Source organism: Arachis duranensis, chromosome 6, assembly GCF_000817695.3.
Source record: "Arachis duranensis cultivar V14167 chromosome 6, aradu.V14167.gnm2.J7QH, whole genome shotgun sequence".
Lineage (NCBI taxonomy): Eukaryota > Viridiplantae > Streptophyta > Magnoliopsida > Fabales > Fabaceae > Arachis > Arachis duranensis.
The window spans coordinates 110,176,355-110,186,469 of NC_029777.3; the positions used below are offsets into that span (position 1 = coordinate 110,176,355).

The 10,115-nt window shown below is 33.3% G+C and overlaps 1 protein-coding gene and 1 long non-coding RNA gene across 4 annotated transcripts; one reads left to right on the forward strand and one right to left on the reverse strand.

The window, feature by feature from the left end:
• Window positions 1-126: 126 nt before the first annotated feature.
• LOC107495982 (30S ribosomal protein S9, chloroplastic) lies at window positions 127-2,413 on the reverse strand. 2 transcript variants are annotated; one of them, XM_016117187.3, is made up of 3 exons: window positions 1,995-2,413; window positions 864-1,167; window positions 127-265 (listed from the first exon to the last, which is right to left on the reverse strand). In XM_016117187.3, exons 1-2 carry the CDS (start codon window positions 2,328-2,330, stop codon window positions 880-882), a joined length of 624 nt encoding a protein of 207 aa, XP_015972673.1. In that variant the 5' UTR covers window positions 2,331-2,413; the 3' UTR covers window positions 127-265; window positions 864-879. The 2 variants fall into 2 exon arrangements, with proteins under 2 accessions (XP_015972673.1, XP_015972672.1); XM_016117186.3 differs by lacking the exon at window positions 127-265 and having other exon boundaries at window positions 572-1,167; window positions 1,995-2,411.
• A 1,588-nt stretch (window positions 2,414-4,001) lies between these two features.
• Window positions 4,002-9,967, forward strand: LOC127748386 (uncharacterized). Of its 2 annotated transcripts, XR_008010485.1 has the most exons (5): window positions 4,002-4,292; window positions 4,384-4,449; window positions 4,834-4,989; window positions 6,158-6,313; window positions 8,594-9,967. It is a non-coding gene; the product is annotated as an uncharacterized LOC127748386 (long non-coding RNA). The 2 variants fall into 2 exon arrangements; XR_008010484.1 differs by lacking the exon at window positions 8,594-9,967 and having other exon boundaries at window positions 6,158-8,367.
• The last annotated feature ends 148 nt before the right edge of the window (window positions 9,968-10,115 follow it).

Here is a 10,115-nt window from a genome sequence, read left to right on the forward strand (position 1 = left end):
TCCCTGCCATTTATCAAATCAAATCCTTTAATCGAGGACCGTGTAGTATATGGCTATATGCCTTATAAAGCTGGTAAGTAGAGAATGTTCATGTGAGTGAATGCATTTCATATTCTCACCACAAGCAGGGTACCTTACTACCTTTATATATATAATAACAAACTTATGCAAAATTGCAAATATTTGACAAAAGTCCCATGGTGGTTCATATAAATGAGAGCCAAGGTTATTAATACCCTTCCTTTATAACAGGCATAAGCTTGGCCTACATAAACGCAAAAATTTAAGATATTCAGATCATTTACATGCCTATGTTGAAACCATCTCAGTTCACTGAAAAACAGGGGTAATTACGATACAAATAAGAAATGACGGGTAAAGACCACAAAGATAAGGTCTTGCAAATTAAAACTGCCATATTATTTGGATAAATTACACTAATCTTTTCTGAGGTTAAGCACACTCTTGTATTTATAAAAGTATACATTAACCTCTCAGGTTCTCATAAGATTTAAGTTATATGACATACAACATTTTATATGAACATGTGCCGTGTGTAACATCACTTACCTCAAGAAAGGTTAGTATAATTTACCATAATGATTTTTGTTGAGACTAGAGGGGATAAAGGATACAACACAGTAAAATCATACTCATAGCATGCCTACAATTCCGAATTCAATGTAGGTTGATACAGAAAAAGGAAAAATAAGTAGATTATGTATACAGAAGCCATGGGAACTATTTAATTTCTCCTTAACATTTCTAAAAGGAAATCTACAACTAAAATGAAAACAATTGATATTGTTTCAGATGTAATCAATTACAGAGGCACAAAGGAAAGAAAAAGACAAAAACCATACATGTATGATTTCGACCTCAACGTTTGGAATACTGAGGTGCTTTACGAGCTTTCTTCAGACCAGGTTTCTTCCTTTCAACCACTCTAGAATCTCTAGTCAGAAGCCCTTCTTGTCTCAAAGGTTGTCTGTGATCTTCACTCACCTTCAGCAGGGCGCGGGCAATACCGAGGGAAATTGCTTGCGCTTGACCAGAGAGGCCACCACCCTCGGCTTTGACGAAAACATCGTAACTATTTTCATATCCAAGAGTTATTAAGGGAACCCTAATGTATTGAAGCCACAATGGGTTTCCCTGAAGATATTCCTGTGCAACATATATGACATATTACATATACATAGATCCAACATCAAACCTTGGCTAAATTATGCTTAATAACAAAATGAATAGATATTAGAAGACGGCAAGAGATCAAAAAATGCTATGCAAAGTGAAAATCAGAATCAACTTTAGCTGTATCAACTCTCAAGCAAGCATCAAGTAATTTTCATTCGTAATCAACCATGAACTACCACTTTCCTATACTCCTATTTCCACCTAAACCAATCACACTCGAAAGTGAATGCATACTATAACAACATGTTTTATTTAATGAACAACATAAGCAGCTATATTTCATCTTTAACTACAAGTACAATACAACTACAACTACTACCACCAATATTAAAAACAAGAATACACATACATACCATTCCTATGTCATCCATATATACAGATCCAATTGCATACTTCAGCTAAAATCTTTACTTAATAGAGAAACTAATTGAACTTAGAATGAAAAAACACATCTCATATGACTTAATTACATTCTCAAGTATCAATAGACAAAGAACCACTGCTAAGGTATTTGAATATTTCAGCCATATAAGCATCTGCAGATCTCAGTTAATAACAAAATCAATTGAACTTACAATGAAATTATCGTTACACACATTGATGAAAACACACACATACCTAAGACAAGAATGCTACTACTAAAATTAAAACCAAAGCTCAAATTTTTGCTTAATGACAAAATCAATTAAACTTAGAATTAAAAACTAAATTAACCTTAGCTTTATGAACAAGCACACACAAGATCAAATTTTTTACTTAATGACAAAGTGAAATTTAACTTGGAATGCGAAATTAACCTTAGCATCACGGTAATTGATGATGAATTTCCCGGTTCCTTCTTGAAGAACAACACGAGCTATGGCAGACTTCCGGCGACCGGTACCAATGATGGTTTGAGCGGCGAATCCACCGGGAAGCCTGGACTTGACGAGTCGCCTGAGGTCAACAGTTTCTGGCTCCGCCGGAGAAACGGCAGCGGCGGCGGAAGAGGCAGAGACAGCGAGGGAGGGGAATGTAGTTAATTTAGAGACGCGCGAGGGAGGGAGCGTGAGCGCGTGGGGTCTTTGGGAAACGTGAGAAGAGAAGGAGAGTGAAGAGAAGGAGGAAGTGAGGGATGAGAGTGAAGCTGCCATGTCTGCAACTGTAACTACCTTCGCCAAAATGGAAGCTTTGGTTGGATATGAAGGGATTTGTATGTTGAAGATAGAGTTATAGAGTAGGATAACGAAGTTGCCTTTTTTTTTTTTTGTAACAATGAATTATTATTTTTTTATTTTTTAAAGTTAGAAGTGAACTATCATTCATTAAAATTTTTTTTTTGTTTAATTATGTCCTCATAATTTCATCTGATTTTAAATTAAATTTCTATATATACTAGTGTTAACGAATTTATCTTTTAATTTGACATTATAAATCAAAAATAATATTTTATAATTCTAAATTTTTGAGTTTAATATAACACTTTCTTTCGCTTTGTATAATAAGTTTTTTGAATTTAGTATAATATTATTATTGTCATTTACATAATAACGCTTTGAAATCTGAATAGATATATAAATAAGGGCAATTTAAGAAAATAAAATATTTGGTTTTTAAAATTACGAAAATACAATTTTTGTAATTTGGATACGAAAATACAACTTTCTACAAATTTATATAAATCGTTGAAGGAGTCCTACGGATTTGAAATAGACGTAAACCACTGGAGGGGTTCCATGGTTTACACGTACCGAGTTCTACTATATATACCAACCTAGAGTGAGTGGTGTGATAGTAGCATAGTTATCAGAACCGGACTGGACCGACCGATTTGATTGAAAAATCGGTGAACCAGTGGTCTGACTGGTTCGGTTGGTTAATTGGACCGGACATGCATTCGAACCGATTAACGGTAGTCAAATCTGTTCAAAATCGGCCGGTTCGCACCTCAGGTAGCACTAGACCCGCCGCGGGTCTACGGTGTACCCGCGGGCCGCCGAACCATTATAGGAGCTTCCTCAACTATTCCCCCAAAAATGTTAAACGTGGGGTTGATAATAGCATAGTTATCAGAACTGGACCGGACTGGTCGGTTCGACTGAAAAATCGGTGGCCTGACCGATTCGGTTGGTTAATTGGAACGGACATGCATTCGAACTGGTCAACGGTGGTCAAACCCATTCATATAGGAACTGTTTTTACCTGCAGGATGCGAAGCTCGTTCGGTAAAAACTATCTGCATATGTGAAGAGACTAAAATAAAATACCCTTTATTAATTATTATATCGTTTTGCTAGGAAACGAACTAGAAATGAATCCAACCCTAAAAATAAATATATTACAAAATAAAATAAAAAATAATCTTTTACCATCTTAATTTTTCGAATTTTAAAATAAATTAAAAAAATGGCCTAGTTGTCCTATACTTTAGTTGGTATCTATTACGATAAAAAAGTCTTGGTGGATGACCATTTTTTTCACAAGATTTAAATTTTGAAGAAGAATCTTATTTAATATAGTTTAACAAACTAATATCACATACGCTTATAAATAGAGGCTTTTGCCTTAGAGAAAAATATCGAGCAATAAAGCAAATATTTTTTCTCTCTTTCTTTTTTATAAAGCATTTTTTTACTTTCTTTTTTTATAAACTACTAATATTAATATATTATCTTTATAGTAGTATAATAGTATTGATAAATATTAATAATAGTATTTTTATTTATACTTTTATATTTGTTACCTCTTCCTTATTTTTCTTATTTATTTATTTAGTTATTTTACAAGTATCCACACTTTTTCTTATTATATATATGTCATGTAAGAACCTCCTAACCCTAGCCGTCACTCTTACTCCTCAGTCCTCTCAAAAATCACTCTCAAACCCTCTCCTTTCACGGTCTCATCATTCACCACCGGCGATCGCCACATCCTACCCCCTCAGCCCCTCACCGCCAACGCTAAGATCCTCCCCTCTCACTCTCGACGTCACCGCTCACTACAGCAGTGAGTCGTCGCGCCCTTGAGTCGTCGCCGTCTTCCAGTGTTCGCCATCTTCGCCGGTCTTCGCGTCTGCGCCTCTTCTTCGTTTTCGCCAACAGCTGCTCTGCTCTCCGGTAAGTCACCTTCTGTGAACTCTGAAGTTTTCATTTACTTTGATTTTGAAGGATTTGTTACTTACAGTAGCAGTTTTATCACTCTGTCAAGCCGTTCCTCCCTCGCTGCCTCATCCTCGATGGCTCTGATTTGGTTGGTTGTGCTCGCACCGGTCAGGTATGTGCCCTTATGTCTCAGCTCGCATGCTCTGATCTGTTATTAATCTATTTTGGTTTGTCCTGATTGGTAATGCTGTTTCATAATTGCATCTGCGTGTGTTTATGTTTGTTACCGAATATGGTGATTTACCGAATTTCTGGAGTTTGAGTTTCAATTCAGTTCTGGTATGATAGGATTATAGATATTAATTACATATTAGGAATTACTGTAGCCTAAGAAATACCATGTCTGAGTTAATTGAAGTAATTAATTCTTTGGTGAATGGAGTCTCAATTGTGGCCTCGTATATGACTATTAAGTGAGGTGAAATAGTTCTGATGCTATGCAATTTGATTTGGTTGAGAATTGTGTTTTTAAACCTTCCTGCTCTTGCATTTGCAGGGTAAAACTCTTGTTTTTGTGTTTCTCAAACTAGAGTCTTTGACTCATTTGCACTGATTGGTAACTTAAGGTTGAAATCATGGAACCAATCCTGATGGAAATTGATGGTGGAAGCCAGCTCCGAGCTTCAGCTGTTCCTTTTCCATTTGCTAGGTGGTGAGTTTTTAGTGTTGATTTATGTTCAGAAGTTGAGCATCCTAGTGTTGATTTTGGTGGTGTTTGCTTGTTGTGTTTCTTTCTGCAGCTATCAGCAAGCTATTCATGAAAGTATGAACATAAGAAACTCACTACCAAAATATATTAGTACGAAAAATATCAACTAATCACCGTGTAGAAAGTCTAAAAAGGTGCAGTGCATGCAATAACCATGGTTCTGTCCTACTATATTAGACCTATAATAATTGCCTGAGGGCAAAACTGGATGAATATTTTCAGAAAAAACTTGCTAAATTCTAAATAATTGAAAATTTTGTATTAATCAGTATTATTTGTGTACATATTTTCATATACTTAACTAGTTGTAAAGAATTAATGATTTTCATTAGAACGTGATCACCAAATATATATATTCTCTCTTCATGCATTTAGTTTCCTCCCAAACACTGAAATCTTAAAATTCCACATTATACTATAATCAATGGCTTCAAGTAACAGTAGGATGGATTTCCTCTTTAGCCTTCTCTTCATGTTATCCTTTACTAGAAGCACCGCTACTATAATAAAGAGCTTTGCATTTTCTTTTTCTTTTTTTGGGTTGAGTTTTGCATTATAAATATTGCACTTTTTTATTTCCAACCTCACCCTTTGCTTCATATTTTTTGTTGGAGGACAGATTCCATGTTTTCTATCTAAAATATGACAAAAAGGAAAAGATGATTAAGGCAAAAATAATTCTTTAATTTCTGTCTTATTTTTTCTACTTGCAAGAAGAAAAACTTAAAAGTAATAAAAGTAAATAGAAACATGGAAGAGAAATTAAATGAAGTAAAGGATTGAGTCTCTGCATTATTGTTTGAGTGCAAAGATTGCAACTTTTTCAAATCCTTTGTTTCATTTTGTTTCTCTTCCATTTTTTATTTAATTTCTATCACGAAGTTTTAACTCTTGTAAGTAGCCATGAAAAATATAAGGAGGAAAAAATTTTTGCCTTGACCATTTTTTGGGTTATATTTTAGATAGAAAACATGGAATCTATAGCAATAAATGTTGATATTAGATTCCTCATAATTTTACATTTACTAGAAGGTTAGCTTTTTTTTTTTCTGTTTGACATTTTATTTTTGAATTACATTTCATTTATTTTCATTCATTCTGTTTTTTTAAGTTATCAAGTTGAAGCTTTGGAAAGGGCTCTTCGTGAGAACTCTATAGTGTTCTTAGAAACTGGTTCAGGCAAGACTCTGGATATGCTTATTTTCTACGTAAGCCTTCTCAATACATTGCAGTCTTCTTGGTTCCACAAGTTGTCTTGGTCACTCAGGTATGTCATTTTTCTTTCCAAAATGCATTTTCTTCAAAAAGGTTAATCCAAATAAGCATGCTTTAATCTTTCAAAAATGCTACCATTTAACATGTGTTTTGTATTTTAACATGTATTTTATATTAATAACTGATTTTTTTTATACACATAATATGATTATTGTTTACATGGTTACACCAACCCAATAATCTCAACATAGATGATTAGATACAGTGATACACAATAAAAAAAATCAAGAAGGTTTGAATCAAGAATATCATAATCAAATCAGCCAATTAATAGAACCACAGCATATCAGCCAATCAAAAAAATGAAAAATTACAAATAAACTAACCAATTAAAACAACAATTAAAGTTAAAAAGATACCTTCTATAGAGAGCTGGGGCGGCGAGACAGTGGCTGCGTGATGAATGAACGGGGCAAGACCAGTTGCAGTGGCGACAGTGTCTTCGAAGTTCAAACGGTGACGTAGACGACCATAGTGGGGAAGGCAGCTTCCAACTGTTGCAATGGCGGTGGTTACAGGGCGGTGGCTGGACAGAGCAAGTGTCGGAGTGAGGGAGGAGCTCGAGATGAGAGGCAGAGGTGAGAGGAAGGAGAAGTGACTGAGAGATAGCTGCTCAGCTTAGGTTAGGGTTTCTATGAATGAAACGTCGTTTGGGCGCAAATTTTGGAAACCGGCCGAGTTCCAGTTCGATTTGACTAGCCTGTTCCTGGCCGGTCCAATGGTAATTGGTACAATCATGAGTTTTTGAATCCAGCGATTATGCCTTCTGACCAATCCGTCTTTCTCATCGGTTCACGATTCAACCGGTTTGATCGGTCGATTCAAACCAGTTTTTTTAGAACTTTGCATAAAACAGATTGGTGCAGCGGTTGTTTTCTTGGCTTCCATATTGGAAGAGCCAAGTTCGACTCCCACCTCTTGCATTGTTTGTAAAAACGTCTCAACCCTGCATGCTGACGTCATCAGTCGCGGGTAGGTTGTTGATTGTGAGTGTTGACTATTTTATCAGGTTTGGTTAATGCCGATTTTGACCAATTTGTTTCCTTAAATGGTTAGAATGCTAATTCGAACCGGTTTAATGTTTGATTCACTAGTTTTTAGTTTAATCGACAGGTTCGGTCCGATTTTAACACCATAAATTTTTTTGAATGTCACATGTTCTTTGACTTATGAAGAAAACCCATCTATATCTATAAATCGTGTGTAGGTCAATTCTATTATGAGATGGTATCAAAGAAAAGTCATCATACGCTATCATGAACATAGTTTAAGGATTTGGATGGATGAGAAATACAAGGAGCTATAAGTATCTTATTGGGTGATAAGTTCAGACTTATTTTTACAGCTTCAAAGATGTATATAACATGAAATATCATCGACATTTGAATATATATTCTAGCATTAAGGTTGAATTATTCGGTCTCTGTACAATTTTGTGGTATTCTTATGGATATGCAAAGTTAATATGCCGCTTCAAATGAAATTGAACCAAAATAAAAACTTGATTTCGTAAAGCTAAAGTATATATTCTTAAAGATTATAACGGTGTGTTGAAAGAGATATAAGGAGCTTTGGAATGTAGAGGTTGAGAACCCTTTTCTTTGTCAATCTGATTCCTTTGTTAGAAAATGGTATAATTTTTTTACCTTCTATGATTTAAATTTTTTTTTTCAAAAACCGAAATTATTTCAATTCAAGACTAAAATAACCAATTTAGGAATAAGATGGACGTTGGATCCTGTTTTATTTTGGAGTATTAATAAAAGAATCAAATTTTTGAATACTGTGTATTGGTTTATTTATAAGGATTGCGGTGTACCAAAGTTGATTGAAGGATATCACACTCTGCCCACCATATATCGATGTTTGATGTGTATACCACTAATGAAAAAACGAAAATCCTAGACAATATGCTCCATATATTGGTTTATATTATTTAGTTTTTTTGTTATATATATATTTTTTGAGTTATTCGTACAACACTATGGAATTTGATTATCATTCATAAAGTTTATGAATAAGATTTATAGATAGACACAATATTATTATTTTATTGTAATTATCTAAGTTTGAGTTAATTAATTTATAATTTTTTTAAAACTTTTTTTGGTAGTATTAAATTCTTAATTAAATGTTATGTGGAAGAAATAAACATTTATAATATTAGAAAATATTAATTTATATATATCTCTATTTATCTATCTATTTATTATCTATTCTATCTAATGTTTTAACGGAATTATTTCGTACTTATGTTTTTCTTTCTCCTAAGGTGGACGAAATATGCTGCACATAAGACGGAAGATAAATATGATTACGAAATGATTCAATTGAGGTATTAAATAGAATAAATAAATAGATGGATAGACAGAGATAAATATAAATATTTTTTAATATTTTAAATATTTATTTCTTCCGTATATAATTCAATTAAGAATTTAATATTGAAAAAAGAAGAATAAAATAAGTTTAAAAAAATTATAAATTATTTTGCACAAAATTAGATGATTATTATAAAAAATAATATCATGTACCTGTCCATAGTTCGTAAGCTTTTATACATGGTAATAAAATTTTATTGTGTTGTACGAATAGCTTATATACATAAAAATAAAAAATTAAATAATATAAAATTTCAATTACTACTCTCAGTATTTACTGCCATGCAATTCTGTTAAAATCTTATTATGCTTTTATCATGCTGTTTAGGATTTTTCGTTTTTTGATGATAATGTAAGCATTAAACATTTATATGGTCTAAATGCATAGGTGAGATACCTTTTAATTAGCTTTAGGATACCTCTATTCTTTTAAATGAGTCAGCACACAATATCCAAAATTTTGATTCTTTTACTAATCCAAAATAGTACCGGATCCAACTTTTATCTTATTATTAAATTAGTTATTTTATTATTAAATTAGTTATTTTAGTTATGAATTGAAATAATTTCACTTTAAGGGGAAAAAAAATCATAAAAGGCAAAAGAAAAATATTTAAATTTCTCAACAAAGAAATCAAGCTAACAGAAGAGGTTCTTAATCTCAATATTCGCAGGCTTGTTACCCTCTTTAAATGGATTGTCCCTAACCCTCAAGATTATGGATTTTAGCGTCAAGGTTTTGTTTTGATTGGATTTCATTTAAAAGAACATCTTGGCTTTACATATCCGTGACGATACTAAAAAATTGTTTAAGAATGAATAATTTAACCTTAATATTTGAATCTATATTCAAATGTGTCCATGATATTCTCTTACTATATCATCTTCTTCAAAGCTAATTGTTATCTATTACGCAATAAAATGTCTATTGTTTTTTATATTTTTCATCCATCCAAATTTTCAAATTGGATTCGTAGTGGTTCGTGATTACTTTTCTCTCATAGAGAAGGAGGAAATACATCCTCAACAATTTTCACTGTAGTTGCTGCGAACAGTTGTCTTTCGTACCATCTCTTTATAGTATTGAAGTCAACAACTTTTCAAAAGTTAAAAACTTTTACCCTATGTGAAAGGGGCAGATTAGGGGTGGCAACGGGGCGGGTAGGGGCGGGTTTTTGCTCTACCCGACCCCGCCCCGCCCTACAAAAAACCCGCATCAAACCCGCCCCGCCCTACCCGCGGGTTGTAAAATGTTAAACCCTAACCCGCCCCTGCGGGTACCCGCCCTGCTCCTATCCGCCCCTATAATTATTAAATCCAACAAATAAAATTAAATTTTAAAAATTATATAACCACCATTTACATACATAATATAAATTAAAGTAAAAATTTATATATGATATAATATTATTA